Source organism: Ornithorhynchus anatinus, chromosome 2 (assembly GCF_004115215.2).
Source record: "Ornithorhynchus anatinus isolate Pmale09 chromosome 2, mOrnAna1.pri.v4, whole genome shotgun sequence".
Classification (NCBI taxonomy): Eukaryota; Metazoa; Chordata; class Mammalia; order Monotremata; family Ornithorhynchidae; genus Ornithorhynchus; species Ornithorhynchus anatinus.
The window spans coordinates 60,800,571-60,827,566 of record NC_041729.1 but is presented as its reverse complement, the minus strand read 5'-3'; the positions used below and the strand labels follow the sequence as shown (position 1 = coordinate 60,827,566).

Genomic DNA, 26,996 nt, shown 5'->3' with positions numbered 1-26,996 from the left:
CGGGAGCAGGTGAGGCCGCCTCCCAAGATGGCGGAGGCCGGCGCGGCCTGGTTCGCGCTGGCGGGCGGCGGCGGGGGGCTGGTCCTGCTGCTGCTCGTGCTCGTGCGGCGGGGGCGGCGGCCCCGGCACGTGTGCGTGGTGGTGCTGGGGGACGTGGGCCGCAGCCCCCGGATGCAGTATCACGCGCTGGCCCTGGCCAAGCGCGGCTTCGCCGTTACCCTGCTCGGCTTCCGGGGTGAGCGCGCGCGGCCGGCGGGGGCGGGAGCGCGCGCGCGCCGCCGGGGCCGGGCCTGAGGCGATGGATAACAAGCCCTGCGCTAGTCGCCAACCACTGGACTAAGCGCCGGCGTAGATAGCAGCGGGGCTCAGTGGAAAGAGCCCGGGCTTGGGAGACAGAGGTCGTGGGTGCGAATCCAGGCTCTGCCACTTGTCAGCTGGGTGACTGTGGGCCAGTCCCTTCACTTCCCTGGGCCACAGTTCCCTCCTCTGGAAAATGGGGATGAAGACTGGGAGCCATCATATGGGACAACCTGATTACCCTGGATCTACCCCAGCGCTTAGAACAGTGCTCGGCACATAGGAAGGGCTTAACAAATACCAGCATTATTATTATTAAAGAGCTCGGGCTTGGGAGACAGAGGTCGTGGGTGCGAATTCCGGCTCTGCCACTTGTCAGCTGGGTGACTGTGGGCCAGTCGCTTCACTTCTCCGGGCCTCAGTTCCCAGATTTTACAGATTTCCCAGATTTCTCATTTTACAGATGATGTAAAATGGGGATGAAGACTGAGAGCCATCATGTGGGATAACCTGATTACCCTGGATCTACCCCAGCGCTTAGAACAGTGCTCGGCACATAGGAAGGGCTTAACAAATACCAGCATTATTATTATTAAAGAGCTCGGGCTTGGGAGACAGAGGTCGTGGGTTCGAATTCCGGCTCTGCCACTTGTCAGCTGGGTGACTGGGCCAGGCAATTCACTTCTCTGGGCCTCAGTTACCTCATTTGGAAAATGGGGATGAATAATAATAATAATGATGTTGGTATTTGTTAAGCGCTAACTATGTGCTTGTATTACCCTGTATGTAGCCCAGCACTTAGAACGGTGCTCTGCACAGAGTAAGCGCTTAACAAATACCAACATTATTATTATTATTTAGGTCCATAGCTGTAATTTATTTATTTACATTAATGTCTATCTCCCCCTCTAGACTATAAATTTGTTGTAGTCAGGGAGTGTGTTTATTGTTATAGTGTACTCTCCTAAGTGCTTAGTACAGTGCTCTGCACACAGTAAGCCTTCAATAAATATGATTGAATGAATAAGGAGGGAGATCCAGTATTGAATCCCCATTTAGCAGATGAGGGACCCGAACGACAGAGAAGTGAAGTGATTTGCCCAGGGTCACATAGGAGGTAAGAAGCAGAGCCTGGATTAGAACCTGGGTCCTCTGGTTCCCAGACCCCTGCTCCTTCCACTAGGCGCCCACCTCGCGTGGGACCCCCTGACCTTCGCATTCCTCTCGTTTCAGGTTCCAAGCCCCACGATGCTCTCTTACACTGTGAGAGAATTAGGATTGTGCCTCTGGCGGAGGTCAAGAGGCTCCCAGGTGAGGCTGCCGCAGCACTGAGCCGTAGTGCGGGCACAATATCCTCTGCCCCCCCCACCCCCCATTCTAATCAAGTTCTTTTCCAATTCGCAGCTGGGCCCCAGATCCTTCAGTATGCCGTCAAAGTCGCTCTTCAAGCCCTGCAGCTTCTGTGGGCCCTCCTGAAGACAGATCCTGCTGTTTACATTTTCCTCCAGGTGCGTGTTGACCAATGCCCCCAGTTATTGGTGATGATAAGGGTGTTTGTTGAGTCCATGCTGTGTGGCAGGCACTGAGCACTGGGGTAGGTACAAAATGATCAGGTTGGACATAGTCCCCGTCCGATGTGGGGCTCGCAGTCTCATTACGGGGAGAACAGTCGAGAAGCAGCGTGGCTCAGTGGAAAGAGCCCGGACTTGGGAGTCGGAGGTCATGAGTTCAAATCCCAGCTCTGCCACTTGTCGGCTGTGTGACTGTGGGCAAGTCACTTCACTTCTCTGGGCCTCAGTTCCCTCATCTGTAAAATGGGGATTAACTGTGAGCCCCATGTGGGACAACCTGATTACCCTGTATCTACCCCAGCGCTTAGAACAGTGCTCTGCACATAGTAAGCGCCTAACAAATAACATTATTAACAGTTCAATCAATTAGTGGTATTTATTAAGTACTTGAATCCCGGTTCTGCCACCAGTCAGCTGTGTGACTGTGGGCAAGTTACTTCACTTCTCTGTGCCTCAGTTACCTCATCTGTAAAATGGGGATTAAGACTGTGAGCCCCAAGTGGGACAACCTGATTACCCTGAATCTACCCCAGTGCTTAGAACAGTGCTCTGCACATAGTAAGTGCTTAAATACCAACATTATTATTATTATTATGTTGTGTAGATTAGTGTACCAAGCCCTGGGGAGAGTATCTTGCAACAGAGTTGATAGCAACGTTCCCTGCCCACCAATAGAACAGATGAAGCGGTGTGGCCTAGTGGATAAAGAACAGACTTGAGAGTCAGAAGGACCTCTATTGTGATGCCAGCTCTGCCACTTGTTTGCTCTATTACCTTAGACAAGTCACTTCACTTCTCGGTACCTCAGTTACTTCATCTGTAAAATGGGGATAAAGACTGTGAGCCCCCTATGGGAGATGGAGTGTGCCAGTCTGTCATTCATTTAGTGAGAAGCAGCATGGCTCAGTGGAAAGAGCCTGGGCTTTGGAGTCAGAGGTCATGAGTTCAAATCCCAGCTCTGCCACTTGTCAGCTGTGTGACTGTGGGCAAGTCACTTAACTTCTCTGGGCCTCAGTTACCTCATCTGTAAAATGGGGATTAAGACTGTGAGCCCCATGTGGGACAACCTGATTCCCCCGTGTCTCCCCCAGCGCTTAGAACAGTGCTCTGCACATAGTAAGTGCTTAACAAATACCAACATCATCATCATCATCATCATCATCATTCATATTTACTGAGCCCTTACTATGTGCAAAGCACTGTACTGAGTGATTGGGGGAGTACAGTATAACAATTTAACAGACATTCCCTGCCCACAAGGAACTTACAGTCCAGAGAGGGAGACAGACAGTATAAATAAATAAATTACAGCTATGCACTTAAGTGCTGAGGGGCTGGGCAGGGGGATGAATAAAAAGAGCAAGTCAGGGCGGAGCAGAAGGGATTTGAAAAAAACTAAAAGAAGACTTAGGGAAGGCATCTTGGAGGAAATCTGCCTTCTATAAGGCTTTGAAAGAGGGGAGAGTAATTGTTGGATTTGAGGAGGGAGGACATTCCAGGCCAGAGGGAGCACTTAAGTGATAGGTTGGCATTAGAGGAGCGAAGTGTGTGGGTTCGGTTGTAGTAGGAGAGTAGCGAGGAGAGGTAGGTGGGGGCAAGGTGATTGAGTGATTTAAAGCCAGTGGTGAGGAGTTTCTGTTTGTTACTGAGGTGGATGGGCAGCCACCTTGAGGAGAAGGGAAACGTCCTGAATATTTCTGTAGAAAAATGATCCAGGCAGCAGAGTGAAGTGTGGATTAGTGTTGGGAGAGACAGGAGGTAGGGAGGTCAGCAAGGAGGCTGATACAGGATTTAGTGATGGATTGAATATGTGGGTTGAGTGAGAGAGAGAGGAGTCAAGAGTAGTGCCAAGGTTATGAGCTTGAGGGATAGGAGGGATGGTGGTGCCATCTGCAGTGATGAGAAAGTCAGGGGAGGACAGGTTTTGGGTGGGATGATAAGGAGATCTGTTTTAGAAATGTTAAGTTTGAGGTGACAGGAGGGCATCCAACCTGATTATCTTGCGTCTATCCCAGAGCTTATCACGGTGCTTGGCACAGAGTAAGTGCTTAACAAATACCATAAAAGAAAAAAAAAGCAAGTTTCCAGTCTAGTTGTGTTCTGTCACTCTGCTGCAGTTACCAATGGTATTTAGGAGTCCTGGGCTGTGCCTTACTGTTGTTTTAAAATAGCTATTGCTCTCATCAGTAGTTTTTACTGAGCAGTTTACAGTGTCTAGTCAGTCAGTTGTATTTATTGAGTGCTTACTGTGTGCAGAGCACTGTACTAAGCCCAGGGGAGAGTACAGTACAACAATAAACTGGCACATTCCCTGCCCACAACACACAGTCTAGAGGGGGCAACAGACATTAACATAAATGTAAATATTATATTTATGTAAGAGTGGTAGGGGAGACATGGGCACTCTTAGAGGTACTCATCCCACCCCCCACAGCATCTTTGTGTATAACTTCATCTTCGGTTCCTTTTCCTAAATGAAATATATTCTGTCTGTCTCCTCTGCTAGAATGTAAACTTTTTGAGGGCAGGGATTGTGTCTACCTACTCTATTGTACCTTTTCAAGTACTTAGTCAAGCACCCTGCTTAAAGTAAGTGCTCAGTAAGTAGCATTGATTGATTGATCTGTCCATTTCAGGGATAGAGAAGTGTTTGATGGGGTCACTGGGCAAAGCCCTGGGGCCAGGGGCCTTTCTCTTGGGGGCTTTCGCCCTGGGCCTCCCTTTGAAGTCCACATTGTCCAAGGCATGGAGGCCAGTGGTGGGCCTGGGTATTTGTGGGCACATAGGGCAGTTCCAGATCATCTTTCGCATTAGACCTGGCCGGGATGGATGAAGAAGGGACAGTTTGTTTCCGTATCTCCGGTGTCTTTACTAATGGATAGGGAGGCATGTGTCACCCAGGCTCTGGCCCTCAGAGTGACAGAGTGATTATAATAATAAATACCACTATTATGATTATTATTATGATTAAGTGCTTATTGTATGCCAAGCACTGTACTAATTACTGGGGTAGATATGAGGTATTCAGGTTGGACCCAATCTCTGTCCCAACTAGAGTTCACACTCTAAGTAGGAGGGAGAACAGGTATTGAATTCCTATTCTACAGATGAGGAAACTCAGGCATAGAGAAGTTAAGCGTCTTTCCCAGGGTCACATAGGAAGCAAGTGGCGGAACTGGGATTAGAGCCCAGATCCTCTAAGTCCCAGGCCTGGGCTCCTTAGGCCATGTGGCTTCTCCAACTTTCACCCTGCACCCTCACCTGTTCATGACTAACAATTGTTAGTCATGTTAGAGAATTGTTAGAGAAACAGCATGGCTCAGTGGAAAGAGCATGGGCTTTGGAGTCAGAGATCATGGGTTCGAATCCCGGCTCGGCCACTTGTCAGCTGTGTGACTTTGGGCAAGTCACTTCTCTGTGCCTCAGTTACCTCATCTGTAAAATGAGGATTAAGACTGAGCCCCATGTGGGACAACCTGATTCCCCTGTGTCTACCCCAGCGCTTAGAACAGTGCTCGGCACATAGTAAGCGCTTAACAAATACCAACATTATTAATTGTCTTTCTTTCCTAGAATCCCCCTGGCTTGCCCAGCATCGCCGTCACCTGGGCAGTGTGCTGCCTGCGTGGAAGCAAGCTGGCCATAGACTGGCACAATTATGGCTACACCATCCTGGGCTTGACGCATGGACCCAGACACCCCATCGTCCAGCTGGCCATGTGGTACGAGCTGCTGCGTGCACACCTCAGGGGCAGGAAGCAGCCAGAGAGAGTTGCCAAACTGGTCCCTGAAGACGCTGCAGGCCAGGGATCACTAGAGAAGGTTAAGTGAGTGAACCTGGCCAAGAGAACCAGCTTGGCTGTCTCCTGGAGTCGAAGCTTTGCTGTCTAGTCTCTTAATGGTCGGGGAGACAAAATAGTCGGGAGAGAGAGGAGAGCGCCTTTCTTGGGCTACAGAAGGTCTTTAGGCAGGGCTCACTCTTACACTACATGATCAGAGCAGAGGTTCTTCTGGGATCTAGAGTCTGGTTATAGCCCTGGTGAGGTAAGAGACTTGAAGTGGATAGCTCCAGCAGCACACCCAGTTAAGGTCCAAATGGCCTGATCTGCCAAGCAGCAGTATTTATCGAGTGCTTACTATGTGCAGAGCACTGTACTAGGCACTTGGAAGAGTACAGTAGAACAGAGTCTGACGTTTTTGTTGAGACCGTTAGCTCCTCCTTCTAAGCTGAAGCTCCTTATGGGCAGGGAAAATGTTTACCAATCCTAATATATTATACTCTCCCAAGAGCTTAGTACAGAGCTCTGCCTCCATTAAGCCCTCAATAAATAACAGGATTGATTGATGGATTGATCTCTCCCAGGTACGAAAAACTGTTTGGGCGTTTGTCAGACCTGAACTTATGTGTGACCAATGCGATGAGGGAAGACCTGGCGAGGAGCTGCAACATCAGGTATGTCCGGTGGTAAGGGAGGTCTGGGGGATCGGTACCCCGTAGTTGGCTTTTTCGAACGTGCAATCAGTTTGGTCAGCTGTGTTGGGGAGAGGTTTGCTAGTAATACCTATGGGGAGAGTTTGGTCTTCCCCACATTCTATTGCTTCCAGTTGTGCCTTCGTTGTCATCAACGAACAATGTTGGGCACCCGCTCTGGGCAACGTAAAGCCTTAGGTAGCCCAGGCCTGGCTAATCCGGCAGCAAGGGATGACTGTCGTTGGATCTGGCAAGGTCTGACTGGTTTCAGATAGTGTCCTGAAATGTGGAGGTGTTATTATCAATTGTCAGTAGTAAATCTGTTTATAGCTGTCCATAGCCATGTACTAAGTGCTTGGGGAACCTACTGAGGAGTAAAAATTGTAGTCTAGTCCCAAGTTGCTTAGTGAACCCCATTTGGAGAATTCAGGTTGGGGGTGCCCCTCCCAGTGTGCAGGCAATATATTTTAAACTTCGATGACCAAGTTTAGCTTCCCACTGGCCCGGCTGTCCACGTGCGCAGGCCTGGTGGTAATGCAGAAGTGAGGCAGGCTTAGCCAGGATGGTCTGGACTCACCTCTGGTCTGGTGCTCCAACAGTGTGGCCTAGTGGATGGAGCATGGGCTGCCACTTGAATGCTGTGTGACCTTGGGCAAGTCACTTCACTTCTCTGTGCCTCAGTTACCTCATCTGTAAAATGGGGATGAAAACTGTGAGCCCCATGTGTCCAACATGATTAGCTTGTAGCTACCCTAGCACTTAGTACAGAGCATGGCACATAGTAAGCATTTAACAAATACCATAAGAAGAAGAAGTTACTGGGGTCTGAACCCTGGATTTCACTGAACTCTGGTTGGGATGGGATGGAATAGTATAATGTTTTAGCCTAAATTGCCTTGTCGAGCTTCTCTAAGAAATTTCAGCCTCTCTCCCTGCTCTGAGGAGGGAAAAGGGAGTGAGAGAGTCCCCATTGCCCTCATCGTCTCCCTGCCCCGTCTCCTGCCTCACTGTCAATCAACCAATGGTATTTATTGAACGTCTACTATGTGCAGAGTACTGTATTGAGCATTTGGGAGAATACAATACAACAGAGTTGATAGGGATGATGATTTCCCCAAGGAGCGTACAGTGTACAAAGGGAGACAGACATTAAAATAAATGATGATTTGTGGAAATAGAGCATAAGGACACCCACACATGTGCTGTGGGGCTGGGATGAGTTTCAAAATGCTTAAGGGGTACACAGCCAAGTACACAGTCAATGCAGAGGGGAGGGTGGATAGGGGAAAATGGCTTAGGGAAGACCTCTTGGAAGAGATGTGATTTTAGGAGGACTTTAAAGGTGGGAAGAGTGGTCTGCTAATATCAATTGATGGTACTTGTTGAGTACTTACTGAGTGCAGAACACCATACTAAGTGCTTGGGGAGTACAATACAAAAGAGTTGGTGGGTCTAGAGTTGGTGGGTTGATTGGTTGGTGGGTAGAGTTGGTAGGTCCTTGCCCAAAAGGAGTTCATTCAATAGTATTTATTGAGCCCTTACTATGTGCAGAGCACTCTACTAAGCACTTGGAATGTACCAAGTCAGCAACAGATAGAGTCTTTGCCATTTGATGGGCTTACAGTCTAATCGGGGGAGACAGACAGACAAGAACAATGGCAATAAAGGGGAAGAACATCTCATTAAAATAATGGCAAATAAATAGAATCAGGGTGATGTACATCTCATTAAACAAAATAAATAGGGTGATGAAGATATATACAGTTGAGCGGACGAGTACAGTGCTTAGGGGATGGGACAGGAGAGGGGGAGGAGCAGAGGCAGGGGGGAGAAGAGGGTTTAGCTGCAGAGAGGTGAGGGGGGCTAGAGGGAGCAGAGGGAAAAGGGGGGAGCTTAGTCTGGGAAGGCCTCTTGGAGGAGATGAGCTTTCAGTAGGGATTTGAAGAGGGGAAGAGAATTAGTTTGGCGGAGGTGAGGAGGGAGGGCATTCCAGGACGGGGCCAGGGGTCGACAGCGGGATAGGCGAGAATAGGGGATGTTGAGGAGGTGGGCGGCAGAGGAGCGATGCCTGAGGGGTGGGCAGTAGAAAGAGAGAAGGGAGGAGAAGTAGGAGGGAGCAAGGTGATGGGGAGCCTTGAAGCCTAGAGTGAGAAGTTTTTGTTTCGTGTGGAGGTTGATAGGCAACCACTGGAGGTTTTTAATAAGGGGAGTGACATGCCCAGAGTGTTTCTGCAGGAAGGTGAGCCGGGCAGTGGAGTGAAGAATAGACTGGAGCAGGGTGAGAGAGGAGGAAGGGAGATCAGAGAGCAGGCTGACATAGTAATCTAGCCGGGATATTATGAGAGCCTGTAGCAGTAAGATAGTCGTTTGGGTGGAGAGGAAAGGGCGGATCTTGGCGATATTATAAAGGTGAGACCGGCAGGTTTTGGTGACGGATCAGATGTGTGGGGTGAACGAGAGAGCCGAGTCAAAGATGACACCGAGGTTGCGGGCCCGAGAGACGGGAAGGATGGTCGTATCATTCACAGTGATAGGGAAGTCAGGAAGAGGACAGGGCTTGGGAGGGAAGATGAGGAGCTCAGTTTTGGTCATGTTGAGTTTTAGGTGGCGGGCAGACATCCAGGTGGAGACGTCCTGGAGGTAGGAGGAGATGCGAGCCTGAAGGGAGGGGGAGAGGACAGAGGCAGAGATGTAGATCTGTGTGTCATCTGCATAGAGATGATAGTTGAAGCCGTGAGAGAGAATGAGTTCACCGAGGGAGGTAGTATATATGGAGAACAGAAGAGGGCCAAGAACTGACCCTTGAGGATCTCCAACAGTTAGAGGATGGGAGGGGGAGGAGGAGTCCGCGAAGGAGACCGAGAATGACTGGCCAGAGGGATAAGAGGAGAACCAGGAGAGGACAGAGTCCGTGAAGCCAAGGTGAGATAAAGTGTGGAGGAGAAGGGGATGGTCGACAGTGTCAAAGGCAGCTGAGAGATCAAGGAGGATTAGAATGGAGTAGGAGCCATTGGATTTGGCAAGAAGGAGGTCATGGGTGACCTTAGCGAGAGCAGTTTCGGTAGATTGGAGGGGTCCAGGAGAGAATGGGAGTTAGGGAATTCTAGAATGAGTCGTCTAGCTCGTTCTAGGATTTTGGAAAGGAAGGGTAGTAGGGAGATAGGGCGATAACTGGAAGGGTAAGTGGGGTCGAGAGAGGGTTTTTTTAGGATGGGGTTACATGGGCATGTTTGAAGGCAGAGGGGAAAGAGCCATTGGAGAGTGAGTGGTTAAAGATAGAAGTTAAGGAGGGGAGGCGGGCAGAGGCGATGGTTTTTATAAGGCGAGCGGGAATGGGGTCCGAGGAACAGGTGGAGAGGGAGGCATTTGCGAGGAGGGAGGAGATCTCCTCTGAGGATACTGCAGGGAAGGATGGGAAAGTAGGGGAGAGGTTGGGGGGGGAGGCAAGAGGGTGAGGGGTGACTTTGGGGAGCTCAGACCTGATTGTGTTGATTTTTGTGATGAAGTAGGTGGCCAGATCATTGGGGGTGAGAGATGGGGGAGGGGGAGGAACAGGGGGCCTAAGAAGAGAATTAAAGGTCTGGAACAATTGGCGGGGGTGATGGGCATGGGTGTCGATGAGGCAGGAGAAGAAGTTTTGCCTGGCGGAGGAGAGGGCAGAGTTAAGGCAGGAAAGGATAAATTTGAAGTGTGTGAGGTTGGCCTGGTGCTTGGACTTTCGCCAGCAGCGCTCAGCAGCTCGAGCATAGGGGCGTAGGAGGCGGACAGAGGAGGTGATCCAGGGCTGTGGGTTAGTGGAGCGAGAGCAGCGGAGGGAAAGGGGGGCGAGAGAGTTGAAATGAGTAGAGAAGGTGGAGTTGAGAGCGGAGACCTGATTATCGAGAATGGGAAGAGAGGACCGGGGGCAAGGTGGGGAGAGCTGCTTTTGGAGAGATGGATGGGATCAAGAGAGCGGAGGGCTCTGTGGGGGAGTAGCAAAGATTTGCAGGGGGAGGGAGTGTGAGAGATGAGGCAGGTGAGAAGGTTATGGTCAGAGAGAGGGATTTCAGAGTTGGTGAGGGAGGAGATAGTGCAGCGGTAGGAGATGACGAGATCGAGGGTGTGACCGAGTTGGTGAGTGGGCGCGGTACGGTGGAGCAGGAGGTTGGCAGAGTTGAGGAGGGATAGCAGGTGGGCGGCAGAGGTGTCATCGGGTACATCCATGTGGTTGTTGAAGTCTCCAAGGATCAGAGTGGGCAGAGAGAAGGAGAGAATGAAGGTGAGAAAGGGGTCAAGGTGGTTGAAGAAGTCAGAGGTGGGACCAGGGCGGTAGATGAGAGCAACAAGTATCTGGAGGGGGTGGTAGAGGCGAATGATATGGGCTTCGAAGGAGGGGAAGGAGAGGGAGGGGGGAGGAGGGATAGTGCGGAAGTGGCAACGGGGTGAGAGGAGGAAGCCGACGCCTCCTCCCCTTCTGGTGAGTCTGGGGGAGTGGGAGGAGAGCCCGCCGCTGGAGAGAGCAGCGGCGGAGACCGTGTCTTTGGGAGTGAGCCAAGTTTCCGAAGGAGCGAGGAGGAGGAGAGAGCGGGAAAGGAAAAGGTCATGGATGAAAGGTAGTTTACCTGTAATGGAGTGGGGGTTCCAGAGGCCACACTTGAAAGTAGCTATGGGTGCAAGGGGGGAGAGCGGGGGGAGGGGAAGGTTTGGATGGGAACGAGGTGGTGGGGCCCTGGATGGGGAGAGGGTGAGGAGGGGTGGCCATGGGACAGGAGGACTGGGATAGGGCGTGGGTGGGTAAGAGGGAATGGGGGAGGGTGTGAGGAGGGGGTTTGGTGCAGGGGAGAGTAGGGGGAGGGGGAAGAGGGGTGGCGCTGGTAAAGTGGGGTTCTAGGGCAGGGGAGAGGAGGCGGGGAGGAGGCAGAGTAGAGAGCGGGAAAGAGCTCGGCGAGAGAGGGGAAGGGGAAGGGGAGGATTGGAAGGGGCAGGAGGTGGGGCGGTGGAGGGATATGGTGAGGCCAGAGAGGTGTGTGGTAGCATTGACAACAATAAACAATAAGCGAAATTGGTAATATAGTAACATGATACAGTATGATACAATAAAATAGTGTTAATAAGCGGGCGATGACCAGGGTCGGGGGTCGGCTTGCCTAAAGGTCGACCTGATCAAACTCAAAGTCAAAAGGCCAGCGGCCAGGAGAGTCCCGGAGCTCATGACCAAATGTCTCTGAGGTGGCAGCGGGGGCCCTAAGGTTGTCCGGGGTGGGTTGCGGGCATAGGTGGCGGCTAAGGTAAGGTAACATGGTGAGAACAAGGACATCGTCGCCTGGGGTGGGGGAGAACAATCACCTCACGGGCGAAGGGGGGTGAGGGCTTACCAAAATGGCCGCTTCAAGCGGAGTGGGGTCGGGGGGGCAGTTGGGGAGCACAACGTCCCCGGGCCCGAGCAGGGAGACACAATGTCCCCAGGGCCGAGCAGGGGGACAGAATGGGAACTGGTGGCTGGGGGTGTGTGGGGGCGGGGAGGGGCGGGAGGGGAAGATCCTTAGTGTCGGAGTCCTTGAGTGGGAGTGCGGAGGTCCAGGTTGCGAAAGGATGAGGCGGGTGCGGGCTCGGGCGGTCCAGGGCACAGCTCCCCGGGGGAGGCGGTGGCGGCGCGGATCAGTTGGCGAGCGGCAGGCGAAGGGCTTGTCAGGAATAGGGGCCAGGCGATCCAAGACTCCGCCCAAGGTGAGCAGAGATGCCGAGCCCACGTGGTAATGGCTCCAAGGGTCCGGGCGGTCACAAGGCTCAGCTCCCAGGAGAGGCGGTCCCGGCGTGGATGGGTTGGTGATCGGCGGCCAACAAGCTGCCAAAGAGCTAGCCGGGAAAGGGGGCTGGGCGGTCCAAGGATCCACTGCAAGGAAGTAGAGCTCCCGAGTCCATGTGGTGGTTGATTCAGTCGAGGGGGCGACAGGCATTAAAATAAATTACAGATCTGTATGTAAGTGCTATTAGGCGAATATCAAGTGCTTAAAGGTTACAGACCCAAATGTGAGGGTAATTCAGAAGGGAGAGGAAATAGGGGAAATGAGGGTTTAGTTGGGGAAAGCCTCTTGGAGGAGATGTGATTTTAATAAGCCTTTGAAGATGGCGAGAGTGGTGGTCTGCCGGTTATGAAGTTCCAGGCCAGAGGGAGGATCTGGGCAAAGGGTTGGCAGCGAGATAGATGAGAATGAGTTAAGGACAGTAGGTTGGTGTTAGAGGAGTGAAGTGGGTTGCAGTAGGAATCAGTGAGATAAGAGAAACAGGCTGATTGAGTGCTTTAAAACCAGAGATAAAGAATTTCTGTTGTGTGAGGAGGTGGATGGGCAACCACTGGAGGTTCTTGAACAATGGGAAAACATGGACTAAACTTTTTTTAGGAAAATGAACTGGGCAGCAGAGTGAACTTTGGGCAGGAGTGAGGAGAGACAGGAAGCAGAGAGGTAATCAAGGACGTCAGTGCAGTAGTGAAAATGGAATATAAATGCTTGGATCAGTGTACTAGCAGTTTGGAGGGAGAGGAAAGGGCATGACATTGTGAAGGTTTTTATGACATTGAATATGTGAGTTGGATGAAAGAGATGAGGTGGGTAATGCCAAGGTTATGGGCATGTGAGTCAGAAGGGGGAGGTCCTCTCTACAGTGATAGAAAAGTCAGTCAGAGGCAGGGTTTGGGTGGGAAGGTGAACTCTGTTTTGGACATTTTAAGTTTGAGGTGTCAGTGAGACATCCAGGTAGAGGTTTCCTGAAGGCAGAAGGAAACACGAGACTGTGGAGAAGGAGAAAAGTCAGGGCTGGAAAGGTAGCATCATAGTTGAAGCCGTTGGAGAAAATGAGTTCACAGGGGAGTGGGTGAAGATGGAGAATAGAAAGAGACCCAGAACTGAAGTTTTGAGGGACTCTCACATTTAGGGGCCAGGAGGCAGAGGAGAAACCTGTGAAAGAGACTGAGAATGAACAGCCCGAGTGTTAGGAGGGGAACCTGGAGAGGGCAGTTTTAGTGAAGCCAAGGCTGGATAAAATTTCTATGAGAAGGAGATGGTCCACAATGTCAAAAGCAACTGAAAGTTTGAGGAGGATTAGGATGGAGTTGAGGCCATTGGATTTGGCAAGAAAGTTGACCTTGGTGACCTTAGGCAATTTCTGTGAAGTGTGGGGGCCAGAAGCCAGATTGGGGTGGGACAGAGAGAATTGGACAAGTGGAAATGGAGGTAGCAGGCATCGTCAACTCATTCCAGGAGTTGGATAGGAATAGTCGGGGGGAGATGGGTGGTGGAGGGATGGAGGGAGCGGTGGGGTCAAGATGTGTCTGATATGTTGTGCTCTCCCAAGTGCTTAGTACAGTGACTTGTGTACAGTAAGTGCTCATAAATATGATTGATTGATGGGTTTTTGTTGAATGGGGGATATTTGGGTATGTTTGAAAGCAGTGGGAAAGAAGCAACTGGAAAGTGAACAGTTGAGATGGTGGTCAGGGAGGGAAGAAGAGACAGGACAAGTATTTTGATGAGATGTGAAGAGATGGGGTCAGAGGTACAGGTAGGCAGAGTAGATTTTGAGAGGAGGGCAGGCGATTTTGCCTCTTGAGGTACCCTGGGAAAGATGGGAGAGTCAAAGAAGGGGCAGGAGGAGGGAGGGATTGGAGAGGAGCAGGGGATGTTTTAGGGATACAAAGTGGGAGGGAATTCCTAGTTAGGGGAAAGCATGGGCAAAGGATTAATGGCGAGACACCTGAGATTGAGGTACAGTGAATAGATTGGTGTGAGTGAAGTGTGCGGGTTGGATTCTAATAAGACAGTGAGGTAAGGTAGGCGGGGGAGAGCTGATTGCCATTAAGCCAATGGTTAGAAGTTTCAGTTTGATGCAGCGTTGCAACCACTGGAGATTCTTAAGGAGTGGAGAAATGTGAACTGAATTTTTTTTAGAAAAATGATCTGGGCAGGAGAGAAATATTGACAGGAGTGGGGAGAGGCATGAAACTGGGAGATCAACCACGTAGGTCAGCTGCAAGATGACAGGAAGCTGGGAGGCCAGCTGGCAAGGTCGTTACGAGCAGGGGTTGGGGGGTTTGAGGGAGGAAAGTCTTAAATGGCTTTAGCAGGCACTGCTCATGGGAGTAGATATGGATGGAGAATATTGCTGTTGGGCAGAGATAGCAGAATTAAAATGGGTGAGGATGAACTTGAGATAGATGAAGTCTGCCTGGCCTCACTTTGTCCACATCTGTGCTCAAGCTGCGGAGCGCTGCTAGTGGAAATCCTCAGCTTGAGCACAGATGTGGAGGAAGCATTCTGTAGAGGTGTCCCGGGGCTGAGAGTGGGTGGGAATGAGATTGGTGGAGGGTCAGGGGAGCATTCCATTCAGTGGAATGGGTGGATGTGGATGTCAAGAGAAGGTAGGTTGGGTATGGAGACTAATTGGAAAAGAAAGTTGGAGGTGGTCAAAAGATTGGAGGGAACAGGACAGATTTGCGGGGAGTGGGTATGTGGGAGAAAAGACGGGGGGAGGTTCATTCAATCGTATTTATTGAGCACTCACTATGTGCACAGCACTGTACTAAGTGCTTGGAATGTACAATTCAGCCACAGAGACAATCCCTGCCCAATGACGGGCTCACAGTCTAAACGGGGGAGACAGCAAAGCAAAACAGAACAAAACAAAAACAAGGCAACATCATCAAGGTAAACAGAATCTAGGAGATATACACCTTATTAACAAAATAAATAGGGTAATAAATAATATATACAAATGAGCACAGTGCTGAGGGGAAGGGGGAAGAATAGAGGGTGGGAGGGAGGAGGGGGAGCAGAGGGAAAGGGGGGGCTCAGTCTGGGAAGGCCTCCTGGAGGAGGTGAGCTCTCAGTAGGGCTTTGAAGAGGGGAAGAGAGTTTGGCGGATATGAAGAGGGAGAGCATTCCAGGATAGCAGTAGGATGACCAGGGGTTGATGTCGGGATAGGCGGGATCTGGGGACCATGAGGAGGTGAGCGGCAGAGGAGCGGAGTGTACGGGGTAGGCAGTAGAAGAGAGAAGGGAGATGAGGTAGGAGGGGGCAAGGTAATGGAGAGCTTTGAAGCCCAGAGTGAGAAGTTCTTCTTTCGTGCCGAGGTTGATAGGCAACCACTGGAGGTTTTTGAGGAGGGAAGTGACATGCCCAGACCATTTCTGTAGGAAGATGATCTGGGAAACAGAATGAAGAATAGACTGGCATGGGGAGAGACAGGAGGAAGGGAGATCAGAGAGGAGGTTGACACAATAATCCAGTCAGGATATTATGAGAGATTGTACCAGCATGATAGCAGTTTGGATGGAGAGGAAAGGGCGGATCTTAGCGATATTGTAAAGGTGAGACCGGCAGGTGTTGGTGACGGATTGGATGTGTGGGGTGAAGGAGAGAGCAGAGTCAAGGATGACACCAAGGTTGCAGGCCTGTGAGACAGGAAGGATGGTCGTGCCGTCCACAGTGACGAGGAAGTCAGGGAGAGGACAGGGTTTGGGCGGGAAGATAAGGAGCTCAGTTTTAGACATGTTTAGACAGGTTGTGGTCCGACAGTGGAATTTCAGAGTTGGTGAGGGTGGAGATTGTACAGTGACTAGAGATGATCTCCCTCTCCTTCTCTCCCCGCAAACTGTTCTAACTCTATTAAACTGTATTCTCCCAACCGCATAGTCCAGTGTTCTGTACACAATAAATGCTTAATAAATATGATTGATTGGATTGTTTGAAATCTGTGGCTGATGAGCCTCCTCCTTTCTGTTATTGCAGGGCGGTGACAGTTTATGACAGGCCAGCCTCTTTCTTTAAGGAGACACCCCTGGAATTACAGCATGAGCTCTACATGAAACTGGGCCTCACTCACGCCCCGTTCAGAGCACGGTGTGTCTCCCGGGTCCCGGATCCCAAGTTCAGTCTCTCCCTCTGGGGCTGCTGGGTGTGCCCGGCTCCTGGGTCCCTTTTACCTAGAGGAAGAATCTCTCTCTACCCCGTGACCTCCCCTGACCGTTCTGCCCCCTTCAGCCTCAACATGGGATCCATCTCTTCTGGGCAGGAAAGTTGCTGGACCAAGAGTCAGGAGACCCTCGTCCCTGTTCCCTCATCCCAATCTCTCTGAGTTTGGAAGTCTTCATGCATGCTCCTTTTAGGGGGTTGGAGGGTAAATGAGATTGGAGGAGCTCTGGGGAGGGAATCAACTTGGTGGTGGTTTTCTGGATATTCACTTGCTTGGGGCTGCTGGGATAGTTGGGGCAGTCATATTTGATAGGGGCTGGGTAGGGCTACTTCCTAGAGAGGTGCCGAGGTAAAGAGCAGGAACAGCATCCTGTGCACCCTCCTCTGGTCTCCACAGATGCTGAGGAGCCAAGTGGGCCCCAAGCCCGGGGAGACCATCCGACCTGTCGGCGGGGCCCCAAATTTGCCAGTGTGGGCTGGTTAGCTTCTCCCCGACATTGTCTCCCAAGAATGAGGATGATGGAGCAGGTTCTCTCAGTGGTCCCCTAGGTTGTTCCTGCCAGGTGACCCTCTGGTCAGCCCAGGGCCCACGAGGTCAAGCCTACCTGGTGTTCACGGTGCCCATGTCCCTACCTATGCAGCGGGGCGCCCCTGGAGCCAGCCATCCAGAGATCTGCCTTCACCGAGCGAGACACCCGCAGTGGGAGCGTGAGCCACCTGGAGGGGCGGCCGGCCCTGTTGGTCAGCAGCACGAGCTGGACAGGTCTCAAGATCCCTCCCAGTTGGGTGCTATGGGAGCAGGGCAGGGTCCTGGAGAGGCTGGACGGATGGATGGACGGTCGAGGGTTCATTTCTGCTGCTTTCTGAGCTTTCCTTAGAGCACATTTGTAGCAGAAGGGTCAGTGGGGCATCAGGGAGCGTCCAGTCTCTTCCTGGCCACTGGGCTGGGGGGTGAGAGGAAGGTGACTGAAATGTACGGGGGGAGGCGGGGCCGTGGGGACATAAATGAGTCATGCTGGGTTTCTTCTTTCAGAGGATGAAGATTTTTCCATCCTCCTCAAAGCACTGGAAAGTAAGTGACCTGCATTGGTTAGTGATGTCCTGGTTACCAGAGATGAAGGAGAGGGATAGGGAGGGAGAGGAAGGCAGTGTTGGAGAGAGACCCCTGCCTACTTGTTCACTCTTGTTTTCTTGGATGGGTATAATGCAGCCTTCTGTGTTCCTGGACAGGATGGGGTGTGTGTGGGTGTGGGGTGTGTGTGTGTGTTTTTTCTTTAATGGTATTTGGTAGGCAAGTGGTGGAGGAAGGATTAAAAATAATATAAAAAATAAATAAATGTTGGTATGTGTTAAGAGCTTACTATGTGCAGAGCACTGTTCTAAGCACTGGGGTAGATACAGGGTAATCAGGTGAGGCTCACAGTTAATCCCCATTTTACAGATGAGGTAACTGAGGCACAGAGAAGTTGTAACTTTGGCACGGAGAAGTTGTGACTTGCCCACAGTCACACAGCTGACAAGTGGCAGAGCTGGGATTAGAACCCAGGTTCCAGGTCCATGCTCTTTCCCTTAGGCCAGCCTGCTTCAGCCCCCTAACCTGGATGAGTTTAATGCTCAAGAGGTTCATTCATTCATTCAATTGTATTTATTGAGTGCTTACTGTGTACAGAGCACTGTGCTAAGCGCTTGGAAAGTACAATTCAGCAACAGATAGAGACAGTCCCTACCCAACCACAGGCTCACAGTTTAGAAGGGGGAGACAGACAACAAAACAAGTAGACAGGCATCAATAACATCAAAATAGATAAATAGAATCATAGATATATACACATCATTAATAAAATAGAGTAATGAATATGTACAAACATATACAAGTGCTGTGGGGAGGGGAGGGGTAGAGCAGAGGGAGAGAGTAGGGGCGATGAGGGGAGGAGGAGCAGAGGGAAAGGGAAGGCTCAATCTGTGAAGGCCTCCTAGAGGAGGGGAGCTCTCAGTAGGGTTTTGAAGAGGGGAAGAGAGTTAGTTTGGCGGATGTGAGGAGGGAGGTCATTCCAGGTCAGCGGTAGGACGTGGGCCAGGGGTCAACGGTGGAATAGGTGAGAATGAGGCACAGTGAGGAGGTTAGCGACAGGAGCGGAGTGAGCGAGGTGTGCTGTAGAAGGAGAGAAGGGAGGTGAGATAGGAGGGGGCAAGGTGATGGAGAGCTTTGAAGCCAATAGTGTGGAATTTTTGCTTCATGCAAAGGTTGAAAAGCAACCACTGGAGGTTTTTGAGGAGGGGAGTGATGTGCCCAGAGCGTTTCTGTAGAAAGATAATCCGGGCAGCAGAGTGAAGTATAGACTGAAGCGGGGAGAGACAAGAGGTTGGGAGATCAGAAAGGATGCTGATGCAGTAATCCAGTTGTGTTATAATGAGAGACTGTAGTAGTGTGGTTGCAGTTTGGACAGAGAGGAAAGGGCAGATCTTGGCGATGTTATGAAGGTGAGGCTGGCAGGTTTTGGTGCCGGATTGGATGTGTGGGGTGAATGAGAGTGAAGGACGACACCAAGGTTGCGGGCTTGTGAGATGGGAAGGATGGTAGTGCCATCCACAGTGACGGGGAAGTCAGGGAGAGGATAGAGTTTGGGAGGGAAGATAAGGAGCTCAGTCTTGGACGTGTTGAATTTTAGGTCAAGCTGCTTCTGGGCTCTGGTCCTCCCACTCTCTAGCATTGAAGCAATAAACTAAAAACCCTGGTTTTGCTTTCTTTTGATTCTGCTAAGCTTTGAGGGCTGGGGTGGGGATGTCAGATAAGAGCTGGCCATGATGCCTTTTCTGGAAGGGACAGCCATTTTTATTCTCCTGTTGCCGGGTTGATTTCCTCAGCTAGGCTGTCTCACCTGTTCTCTCTACATCTTCCTGGGCCTCCCAGTGTGTTTCTCTCCCGGGAAGTATTTTTTTCCTCACCCCTACCTTCACAGCCCCCAAGGCATGGATAGTTTTTGCTTCCCATCTGAATCCCTGAGCTCCCAGTCATACTGGAGGTGGAACAGAGATAAGGGAGGAAGGCAGGCAGGAAGAGCTGGGTCCCAGAGATTTTTCTCCCCTCCTGGCCTCTTCTCCTCCGTCTTTCTCACGGGCAGTTTGTAACTCAGTTTCTTGCTTGGCTTGCAGGATTTGATCAGTTGAGCAGTGAAGGAGTGAGCCTCCCATCTCTGGTGTGTGTGATAACAGGTACAACATGCTTCCAGTCTTTCTGGGGAGGTGATGGGTCAGGAGACAGGTCTGGGTGCCCAGAGGAAAGGCAGGGACGGAACTCTGCACCGTCAGTGTGGGTGCTGCTGAGAGATGCCGGCCTTGGGGTTGAGTGGGTAGCCATTTCCCGAAGGCCTGCCTTGTCCCATGGAATATGACCAGCTTGCCCGGCGGACTGATCTGGGGCAGGTCCCCTTTCTGGTGGATTGCTGGTCTGGACGCTAAAGGAGTGAGCCCTCACATTGTTACGAGGGCTTACTGGGCTGCTCTTTACTGTCTGCCACTGTTGGTGAATATTTGACATTTCTACAAGATGATAATTGTAATAAGTATGGTGTTAAGTGCTTAAATCTGTGCCAAGCTTCGTACTAAGCATTGAGGCAGATTACAAAATAATGAGATTGAGGACAATCTTTGTCCAAACATGAGACAGTTTAAAATTTTAGCTTTGTATCCCAGCTAGGCAGGAAGAAAATACATGATAGCTTTTATTCTGGGTTGCAGGGGGGTGAGGGGAGGAGGGAGAGGTGTGTATGTGTTGGATCTGAAACTCCAGCGGGACACTACGGAGGTTATGGGAACCACGAGAGAGTTGTAGGGTTTAGGGGCCTTGGCTGTGGATTGGAGAATAAAGTTTTAGAACTGTGGGAACCAGGTTGTCCTCCCCTGCATTGAAGACAGAGGAACTAAGAGGTCTGGTTTTATGATTTGGTGATCTAGTAAAAATGGTGGCATTTAAGTGCTTGTTAAGTGCCAAACACTATTCTGAGTTTTGGGGTGGATACAATAGAATTGAAGCGGTGTAGCGTAGTGGATAGAGCACAGCCCTGGGAGTGGGACCTGGGTTCTAATCCCGGCTCCACCCCTTGTCTGCTGTGTGACCTTGGGCCAGTTGGTTAATTTTTTTGTGCCTCCGTTATCTCACCTGTAAAATGGGAATTAAGATTTTAAAATGGTATTTATTATTATTATTATTATTAATTATTATTATGGTATTTGTTGAGTGCTTACTATGTGCCAAGCTCTGTTTTAAGCGCTGGGGTAGATACAAGGTAATGAGGTTGTTCCTTGTGGGGCTTACAGTCTTAATCCCCATTTTACAGATGAGGTAACTGAGGTAAGTGAAGTGACTTGCCCAAGGTCACACAGCACACAAGTGGCAGAGGTGGCATTAAGCGCTTACTGTGTGCCACACACTGTACTAAGCACTGGGGTGGATACAAACAAATCGGGGTAGAACCAATCCCTGTCCCACATGGGGCTCACAATCTTGATCCCCATTTTACAGATGAGGGAACTGAGGTTCAGTGAAGTGACTTGCCCAAGGCCACACAGCAGACAAGTGACAGAGCTGGGATTAGAACCCATCACCTTCTGACTCTCAGGCCTGGGCTCTAGCCACTATGCCAGTCTGCTTCCCCTAAGATTATGAACCCCCATTTGTGACATGGACTGTGTCCAACCTGATTAGCTTGTGTCTACCCTAGTACTCAGTACAGTGCCTGGCACATAGTAAGTGCATAACAAATACCATTCCAAAAAAAATAAAAATCAGACACTGTCCCTGTCCCACCTAGGCTGGCTCACTGTGTGCAGGAGGGAAAGGAGGTACTTTATGAAGAAGTCTGGGAGGTCTAGGGAGAGAAGAAAAATGTGTTTTGGGTGTGGGAATAGGTTTTATTTTGGGGTGAAGTACCCTTGCATAGTTTTACCTGACACTTACCTAGGGATCTAGTCAGTACCATTTCAGGTTCCTTCTACTGGACCCCCGAGGGACTGGCCTGGAGTGGTCTGTGCCTCGGGCTGGACCTAGGCTGGGGGTGAGGCCGGCCTGCTGGTTTGCTACGTGGGGGCTGCTTGGGTCTTTGCCTTTTGTCAGCGTAATCCAGGAACAGGAACCATCCGTCAGTGAGGGTCACGCTGCCTGTCTGTTTTCCCCTTCTAAGGCAAAGGGCCTCTCAAGGACCATTACAGCCACATCATCAGTCAGCTGAGCCTCAAAAACGTACAGATCTGCATGCCGTGGCTGGAAGCTGAGGATTACCCCCTGCTCCTGGGTAAGCAAGATAACGCCAGCCTTTTAGCATGAAGCAGGAAGTGGATCCACCAGTGATGTTTACTGAGCTCTTACTGTGGGCACAGCACTGTTAGAAATTGGGTGTGACTGAGAGGATGGGCTCCAGGTGTATGGATGGGCTGGGTGGGATCCAAGGCTAAAGGAGAGAAGGAATGATTACGGGTGCTTGTTCTCGCTCCCTGGAAGCCGGCAGCTGGAACTACGGTAGGGAGCCGCTCTTTCTAACTTCCATCCTCTGGGGGGATTTGTCTCTTTTCCTCCTTCAGCTCATCTTTCCTCAGCTTAGGCTGAGGGGCTCATGTTCAGGCCTGGGTGCAGAACAAATAGCTCAGCTCCCCAAGGGCTACACAGGAACTGTGGGCTTGGTGGGACATTTGCTCTTGGCTGATCTGGCAGCCTAGGGGAGACCTGTGTGCCCAACAGTGATATCGGGGATATTTTAGAGCCAAGGCTGGAAAGACTTACCAACTGTCAATCAACCAGAGGTTTTTATTGAGGGCTCACTATGTGCAGAACATTGGACTGAGCACTGTCCTGAGTCTGGGCTGCTTGGGCTACCTGACCTGGGAGGCGTAGTCAGCAAGGCCCCTTGAAGGACCTGTCTTGACAGGCTATGCCGAATCTCATTCTGAGCCATTTCCTCTCCTTTGCAATTGCTAGGATCGGCAGATCTGGGAGTTTGTCTTCACAAATCCTCCAGTGGTTTGGATCTGCCCATGAAAGTGGTGGATATGTTTGGCTGCTGTTTACCTGTCTGCGCCGTGCACTTCCAATGGTAGGAATCGGTAATTTTAGAACACGTGTGTCCATCAGTCAATCAGTGGTATCTACTGAGTGCTTATTTTGTGCAGATCACTGTACTAAGCACTTGGGAGAGTACAGTACAACAGAGTTAACACATTCCCTGCCCACAGTGACTTTACAGTCTAGGTAGGGAGACATCATGAATATAAATACATAATTTATAATATATAATTTAAAGATAGGTACATAAGTGCTGCGGGGTTGAAGTTTGGACAAATATCAAATGCCCAAATGTCACAGATCCAAGGGCATAGACGAAGGGACAGGGAGCCGGGGGAAAGAGGGCTTAATCGGTGAAGTCCTCTTGGAGAAGATGTGACCTTAATAATGCTTTGAAGGTGGGGAGAGTGGTGGTCTGGAATATATATATGAACAGGGAGGGAGTTCCAGATTAATGGGAAAGGGGTGGGCGGCAAGAGAGATGAGATCAGGGCACAGTGAGAAAATTGGCGCTAGAGGAGTGAAGTGTTTTCTCTGGACTGTCGTAAGAGATCAGTGAGGTGAGTTTGAATGGAGCAAGCTGTTTGAGGGCTTTAAAGCCGATGGTAAGGAGTTTCTGTTTGATACAGAAGTGGATGGGCAGCCATTGGAGGTTCTTGAGGTGTGGAGAATCCTGGACTGAACATTTTTGTAGAAAAGTGATCCGGGCCGCAGAATGAAGTCACCCCCCTCCTCAGAAATCTCCAGTGGATGCCTGTCAACCTCTCTATCAAGCACAAACTTTCACTATTGGCTTCAAGGTTCTCCATCACCTTGTCCCCTCCTACCTCACCTCCCTTCTCTCCTTCTACATCCTGGCCCATACACTTGGCTCCTCTGGTGTTAACCTTCTCACTGTTCCTCATTCTCGCTCATCCCGCCGTCGGCCCCTGGCCCACATTCACCTCTGGCCTGGAATGCCCTCCCTCCTCAAATCTGCCAATCACACTTCCCCCCTTCAAAGTCCTTCAGGAGGCCTTCCCAGACTAAGCCCCTCTTTTCCTTAGCTCCCCCTCCCCTCCCCATCTTCCCGACTCACTCCCTTTGCTCTACCACCCCTCCTTGGCTCACAGCACTTGTGTATGTATCTACATATCTATAATTCTATTTATTCATATTAATGTCTACTTGTTTTGATGTGTATATAACTATAATTCTATTTATACTGATGCTATTGATACCTGTTTACTTGTTTTGATGCCCCTGTCTAGACTGTGAGCCCACTGTGGGCAGGGATTGTCTCTCTTTGTTGCTGAGTTGTACTTTCTAAGTGCTTAGTACAGTGCTCTGCACACAGTTAAGCATTCAATAAATAAGATTGAATGAATGGACTGGAGTGGGGAGAGACAGAACAGGAGACAGGGAGGTTAGCGAGGAGGCAGATGCAGTCAGTATTCAAGGCAAATTAGGATAAGTGCTTGGCTCAACATGGTAGCAGTTTGGATGGAGAGGAATGGGCAGATTTTAGGAATGATGTGAATTTAGAACTGACAGAATTTGGTGACAGATTGAATGTGTGGGTGGAATGAGAAAGATGAGTCGAGGACAACGCCAAGATTATGGGTTTATGAGATAGGATAGTGATACTGTCTACGGTGATAGGAAGGATGGGGGAGGACAGAGGTTGGCTGGAAAGATAAGGAGTTCAGTTTTGGATATGTTTAGTTTGAGGTGTTGGGAAATCCAGTTAGAGGTGCCCTGAGGGCAAGAGAAGATGCGAGATTGAAGGGAAAGAGAGAGAGATCAGCATTGGGAATCATCTGCATAGCAATGGTAGTTGATGCCAGGGGAGTGAATGAGTTCTCCAAGGCAATGGATATAGATGGACAATAGAAGGGCACCTAAAACTGAGCCATGAGGAAACACCACTGCCAGAAGGTGGGAGGTAAAGGAGCCTCCAGCAAAAAAAACTGAGAAGAAACAGAGATGGGAGGAGAATCAAGAGAGAACAGTGTCAGAGAAGCCAAGATTGGATAATTTCAAGGAGAAGGCTGCTATGTTGAAGGCAGCTGAGAAGTCTAGGAGGATTAGGTTAGAGTAGAGGCTATCAGATTTGGCAAGTAGGTCACTCGTTATCTTAGAGAGGGCTGTTTCCTTGAAGTGAAGGGGGCAGAAGCCAGATTGGAGGGGGATTAAGGAGAGAATTGGATGACAGGAAATGTTAACAACTCACTCAAGGAGTTTGGAGGGCAAGGCTAGGAGGGAGATGGCATGATAATGGAAGGAGCCTTGGGGTTAACGGATTATTTTTTTAGGACGGGATATGTAAGCATGTTTGAAAACTGTGGAGAAGAAGCCTTTGGAAAGCGAATAGTTGACTAAGGCAGTCAAGGAGGGAAGGAGGGAGGGGGAGTGTGTTTTAAAAGGTATGAAAGGATGGGGTCAGGAGCAAAAGTGGAGGGGGTAGATTTAGAGAGGAGGCGAGAGATCTTACTTTGCGTTACTGCAGGGAATATAGGGAGAGTCGAAGAGGGAGGAGGAGCTGGGGTATTGGAGAGGAGCAGCGGAGATTTTAGGGAGATCACTCCTGATGGTTTCAATTTTGGTAATGAAGTATGTAGCCAGGTCATTAGGGGAAAGGGATGGTGGAAGCAGGGAGACAAGAGGTACAGGAGATTTGAGAAAGGAATTAAATGTCTGAAAGAGCTAGCGGGGCCAATTTGGGAGTAACTTAGGAAGGACAAGAATTGTTACTGGGCAGAGGAGAGGGCCCAATTGAAGCAGATAAGAATTAAGGTGTACAAGGTCAGAGAACTGTCTGGATTTCTGCCAACAGCATTCCTCAGCTCGGGCACGGGAGCGGAGGAAGTGTAATGTGAAGGTGATCCAGGGTTGCATGTTAGCGGTATGTTTTGTGGGTGTATAAAATCAGAGGCATGGGGATTGGGATGCCATAGAGTGGAACCACCAGAAGTTATATCACCTAGGACAAGTGTGCTCAGAAAACCTTTGGGAACAGATAATAAATTTTGCATCAAATACCCAGATGCCTTTCATGTGCTAAGAGCTAAATCCAAAATTCTGGCTGGGCCAGGATCTGCTGCTTTGGGCAGCCAGGGTAATCGGTATGTTGTACGTTCAGGTATGAACAATGCTTCTTTAACACCTAGCTATATGCAGTGGAGAGGGACTTTTTGTCACTTAGAATTAGGTGAGTTTTACCTTGCCACTGTTTCCTGGAAGTGGAGGGACAGAAGAAGAGGCATGAGTTAGTTGTCTTACCAAGCTGGCTCCAGGAGGGTGGCAGCCAGCCTTTCCTCTTAGGTGAGTCCGCCTCTTTCCTTTCGGGTTGCTGTCTTACTTGGCCCTCATTTTTCTTCCTAGCCTACATGAGCTTGTGAAACATGAAGAAAATGGCCTGATCTTTAAGGATTCTGAGGAACTAACAGCTCAGCTAAAGGTAGGGGGGTTTGCAAGCAGACGGGTTCTGTGCGGGCTTCTGTGGAAATCTATAGCCACTTGTCAATCTTCACTCACCGAAAGTGCCCCAAGGGTGGGTGATGTAACCCCCATTTCCCTGTTTGTACTCTAGAGGATATTCTAGTCTTCCCTAGTCTTTCTGTATCCCTTCCTGGGAGCGGGGGAGGAAGTAGAGGGGGTGGGGAGAGAGAAATAGGTCAAGAGCAGTCTGTTTCCTTCATGATCTCTATCTTCAATTTCCCTTGTAGATGCTCTTCTCGGGATATCCTAATCCTGCTGGCAAACTTCACCTGTTTAGGACAAACCTGCGGTTGTCCAAGCAGTTACGCTGGGATGAGAGCTGGGAGCAAACGGTGCTCCCTTTACTTCACGAATTTTGACTGTTTCCTCCCCAGTGCCATTTGTGTGGAGATGAAAAACTGGCACCTGAAGACTCAGTCTGATGCCCGAGCCCCGGAGGGTACCACGCCAAATGGATCTGATCCGAGGACATTGGCTCACCCCCTGGCCGGACTTTGCCCTCAACGACACCTCTGGGCTCCTTGGGAGTTGGAGAAGTGCCCCGAGCACACCCGATCCCAGGGTTGGGGGTGGGAATGGGACTGGGAGGGAAGAGAGAATACCGGTGGTGCCACACGAGCCACCGCTTCTGAAATCAATTCCTCTGGGCAGGTTCTTGGTCAGGAAACCCCAGACTTGAAGCTTGGCCTCTAGGCACATGGGAGACTCAGTCACCAACAGCACTTGTCTTAGGAGTCTGCAGTCACAGGATGTGAGAACTGACCTGTTTTATGTCAATCATTTTGGGGAGTAGGTTATTCATTTTCTGAATAGGATAATGATGATGTTTTGTTTTGTTCTGTTTAGCTTTGCTGCCTGTTTCCCCTTTTCAGACTGTGAGCCCATTATTGGGCAGGGACTGGCTCAATCTGTTGCTGAATTGTATATTCCAAGTTCATTGTGAGCAGGGAACTTGTCTACCAACTTTTGTTGTGTTGTACTCTCCCAAGTGCTTAATGCTCTGGACACAGTAAGTGCTCAGTAAATACTAGGTGATAATGATGATGCTAAAGGGCAAGTTCTGGATAATGTTAAAGAATTCTCCTGTTAGGTCAAATTCCGCGTGGCTCAGTGGAAAGAGCCCGGGCTTAGAGTCTGAAGTAATGGGTTCTAATCCCGGCCCCACCACTTGTCC

At 50.2% G+C, this 26,996-nt stretch overlaps 1 protein-coding gene across 1 annotated transcript; it reads left to right on the top strand.

Annotated features, from left to right (window-relative positions):
- Positions 1-26,735, top strand: ALG1 (ALG1 chitobiosyldiphosphodolichol beta-mannosyltransferase). Its single transcript, XM_029057790.2, has 13 exons — positions 1-235; positions 1,531-1,608; positions 1,702-1,805; positions 5,442-5,590; positions 6,232-6,321; positions 16,105-16,215; positions 16,929-17,050; positions 17,321-17,359; positions 19,441-19,500; positions 21,468-21,578; positions 22,259-22,373; positions 25,706-25,781; positions 26,050-26,735. The coding sequence occupies exons 1-13, from the start codon at positions 28-30 to the stop codon at positions 26,179-26,181; spliced, it is 1,395 nt and encodes a 464-aa protein (XP_028913623.1). The 5' UTR covers positions 1-27; the 3' UTR covers positions 26,182-26,735.
- The last annotated feature ends 261 nt before the right edge of the window (positions 26,736-26,996 follow it).

What these genes read in the sequence shown, in the direction of transcription:
- ALG1 (XM_029057790.2), top strand. Translation starts at nt 28, where the DNA reads ATGGCGGAGGCCGGCGCGGCCTGGTTCGCGCTGGCGGGCGGCGGCGGG. An exon ending in ATCGTCCAGCTGGCCATGTG is followed by an intron (nt 5,591 to 6,231) that starts GTACGAGCTGCT and finishes GATCTCTCCCAG; the next exon opens with GTACGAAAAACTGTTTGGGC. An exon ending in CCTCCTCAAAGCACTGGAAA is followed by an intron (nt 17,360 to 19,440) that starts GTAAGTGACCTG and finishes CTTGGCTTGCAG; the next exon opens with GATTTGATCAGTTGAGCAGT.